The 3,260-nt window shown below is 38.1% G+C and overlaps 1 protein-coding gene across 1 annotated transcript in view; it reads left to right on the top strand.

Annotated features, from left to right (window-relative positions):
* The window catches only part of hopx (HOP homeobox), a gene marked incomplete at its 5' end in the record, with an annotated part of 7,590 nt that extends 4,614 nt beyond the window's left edge, over positions 1-2,976 (top strand). The window contains 1 exon segment of the mRNA XM_014027324.1: positions 2,182-2,976. Coding sequence (XP_013882778.1) covers positions 2,182-2,259 — 78 coding nt within the window. The 3' untranslated portion in view covers positions 2,260-2,976.
* Positions 2,977-3,260: the final 284 nt, after the last annotated feature.

The following is a 3,260-nucleotide window of genomic DNA, read 5'->3' as shown; positions in this document are numbered from 1 at the left end:
TCAGTTACCGCCGAGCTTAATCTTCGTCAGAAACGTTTCATTATCTGACCTCAGAGGCCTCGTAAKCCGACTCGTTCCGTGTTCCCATTCACCGAACACAAAGGCGGGAAAAAGCCGAGCTGCCCGGGGAAAAGCCCGGTGCGAGCAGGGTGAGGAAGAAAATAATCATCAGAAAGAACTCCGAGTGTTTTTTGTGTTTGTTAACAAAGCTCTCGTTTGGAACCCAACCCCAACGCCACTCCCTGCTTCCCGGTCATAATGTTTTACAGCGTGAACCGACCTTCGCACAGAGGGTTTAAACTCCGGCACGATTCGTCTTGTTTTCAAAGRAGGCCATTGTGTGGGACAAAAGGAGCTGTCGTTATATTTCACCAGCCTTCAGAAACGAGTCGGTAAACTCACAACGGAGGGCGGCTCAGAAACCGTCCCTGAACTGGTTCAGTTTCTTCATCTCTAAGTGCAAACCCAGATGAGGATCTCATGTGTTTTCAGTCAAAAGAAATGTGGAAACTGTTCCTCCTTCGAGACTCTGAGCTCAAAACAAGCAGCCTCAGTTTTCAGTCGCAGGCCCGGATCCCTCCCTTCTCTCAGGATTGCGTCAGGGTTTGTTGTGGATCCCCTGACAACACGAGCTGCACAACAGCGGGGCGAGAGGTCGCGGGTGTCGAAGATCTTTGCGCCGTCATCCTCTGGTTGCAGCTCGGCGTGGCCCGGGTGCAGAAACAGAACGGATCCGCTCGATTTCTGTGGTTTTTTTCTGAGAAAACTTGGCCTCAAATGAAACCGCTGTGAGTCAGCGACCTCATCGAAACACGCCAGAAAACCCTGACCACGGTCTGATTCAAACAATCAGGAAACTTTCATTCACTGAAACTTACAAACAACAAACGTCTCAACAAACGGACCTGATTATTGAACAAAATGACTCAAAAATAAAATATACCTAAAGTGTAAAACACGCAATAGTTTGCTGAAATTACAAATTGTTAAAAAAAACACTAGCAATAAGTGTAAATTAATATTTTTTAGAGAAAAAATAGAAAAAAACAGCAAGCTATGTTTGCTGTAATATACCTTTACTGCCGCTTATGTCAACTTTAATAGATGTTATCAAAATTAGCAAAACAACTATGTTTTCCAACTCCAAACTGTTGGTTTGTGTAAATGAATGTATTTCATCATAAATGTGAAAAAATTAACGTTAAAGGTTTGGTATGCCAAAACATGTTAATCATTAACTTATTTTATAGATGTTACCATAAGTGCTAACAAGCTAGCTAACGTAGCATGCCTAAATGCTAAATGATGTTAATTTGGTTAAATGTTATCATCCTTTTAAATTTAAAATGGATAGTTAGTGAYAACTGTCAATAATACAAATTCTAAATGATGCGTGTTTGGCTAAATGCTAAATTATTTGTGTTTAACTTGTGTTAACATTTTGAATTTTAGAATGAATAGTTGGGGATAACTGTCCGTATAAATGCTAAGGCGCTAGCTAACTTGAGCTAGCTAACTTTAGCRTACTTACATGCTAAATAATGCATGTTTGGCCAAATTTTTACATTGTAAATTTAGAAGTCAMTAAAATTAATCATTTAGGCTTGTAAGTTTTAGTCTTTGGTTAAATGTTAACAGCTTTTAAATTTAAAATAAATAAAAATTTGCACAGTAATATGTTGATTATAGCCATTTTAAAGGGTCTGTGACATGCTTATCCTTAAAAAAAGTCAAAAAAAAACATATTTATATTTAAGAAAATTAACATAATACACATGATTTTACCCATTTTGTCTCATAACTGGCATATTTTCTCTTGAATTTGGCTCAGCATAGTGAAACAGGAAGTGACATCAAAAGGGAACTCTTTAAAAAAAAGAAATTCTCGTCTTTGTTCTGATTTAAACTCTTCAACTCTAGTGACTCAAAATAATCTAAATCACATCAGATTCTCCTCTAATTATTGTAGTATCACTCTGTTTACATGTAGACACTCCCCTTTGACATCACTTCCTGTTTCTTCACACACAAATATCTCAACAAATGTTCATCCAAACAACGTGAAATTTGTTGTGCGTTCACATTTATTACAAAAATTTTATGTCACAGGCCCTTTAAGACCAGCCTAAAGTGAATTCAGCTCGATTGTTTCTTAATGCTTCGTTTGTTTTCCTCTTACAGAAATGGTTCAAGCAGCGTTACGCTAAGTGGAGGCAGGCTGAAGGTCTTCCTCCTAAACTGGGATCGGTGCTGGACTAATATCTTTTCACCTCCTGGTTCCATGAAGTTCTTTGCTGACCCTTTTGTTGTCCTGYTGGACTGACCCATCCTCCCTGTTCCAACTGTATAGCCCTCTTTTTGTATCTATGAAACTGTYTTGTTGTAAAATGTGAAGGTTTTTGTGTTGTTGYCAAGTTAAACCATGTTTACAGAAGTAAACATATTATTGTAAGTTAAACAGGCTTGTTTGGTTTGTCGCCACCATACATCTGTGGTTCAGACTCACACAGGATGCAGGAGAACACAATCGATGTTTGTGTTGTAGGGGTGGGTCGGTTTTGTTTCCATTGCTTTGTTTGCACGCAGGWCTGTCAGCAGTTGGACCCGTGACTATAAAAGACGTTGGAAAGGATTTCAATAGAATCAGCTGACGCCATCAGGAACCTCTGTGGTTGAATCTGGAATATTCCATCAGAGCACAGAGGGGGAGGAATGACACTGAGGGCTAAAATAAAGACAGGTGATGTCACTTCAAAGCCCTCTCTTCCTCTCTCTCTGAGTGTTGTCAAACGGAAATTATCTCACAGGAGGCAGAACTGTAGGTCACAAGAAAAAAGTCYAAAGTCGTGATAAAGATGCTTGATGTCTAACACTTCTGTCATTTCCTGCTGATTAACGGTCACAAAGATTACATRAAAGTTTTACTAGTTAGTCATAAACTAACTCTCACACAAAATTAAAGATATTCTGAACAGATTTAAATATGAGTTTATTTAAAGTTTTAACCACAGGGGTTTGGTACACTAACAACAAATGTTAGCATGTTAGATTAACAACAAAAAAACAAGCCAATGTTAGCATGTTAGATTAACAATAAAAAACAGGCCAATGTTAGCATGTTAGATTAACAATAAAAAACAGGCCAATGTTAGCATGTTGGATTAACAAAAAAAAACAGGCCAATGTTAGCATGTTAGATTAACAAAAAAAAAAGGCCAATGTTAGCATGTTAGATTAACAAAAAAAACAGGCTAATGTTA

The sequence above is a fragment of the Austrofundulus limnaeus genome, unplaced genomic scaffold (genome assembly GCF_001266775.1).
Source record: "Austrofundulus limnaeus strain Quisiro unplaced genomic scaffold, Austrofundulus_limnaeus-1.0 Scaffold635, whole genome shotgun sequence".
NCBI classification, from domain to species: Eukaryota; Metazoa; Chordata; class Actinopteri; order Cyprinodontiformes; family Rivulidae; genus Austrofundulus; species Austrofundulus limnaeus.
The sequence above is the reverse complement of the archived record's forward strand: the minus strand, read 5'-3'. Positions and strand labels throughout refer to the sequence as shown.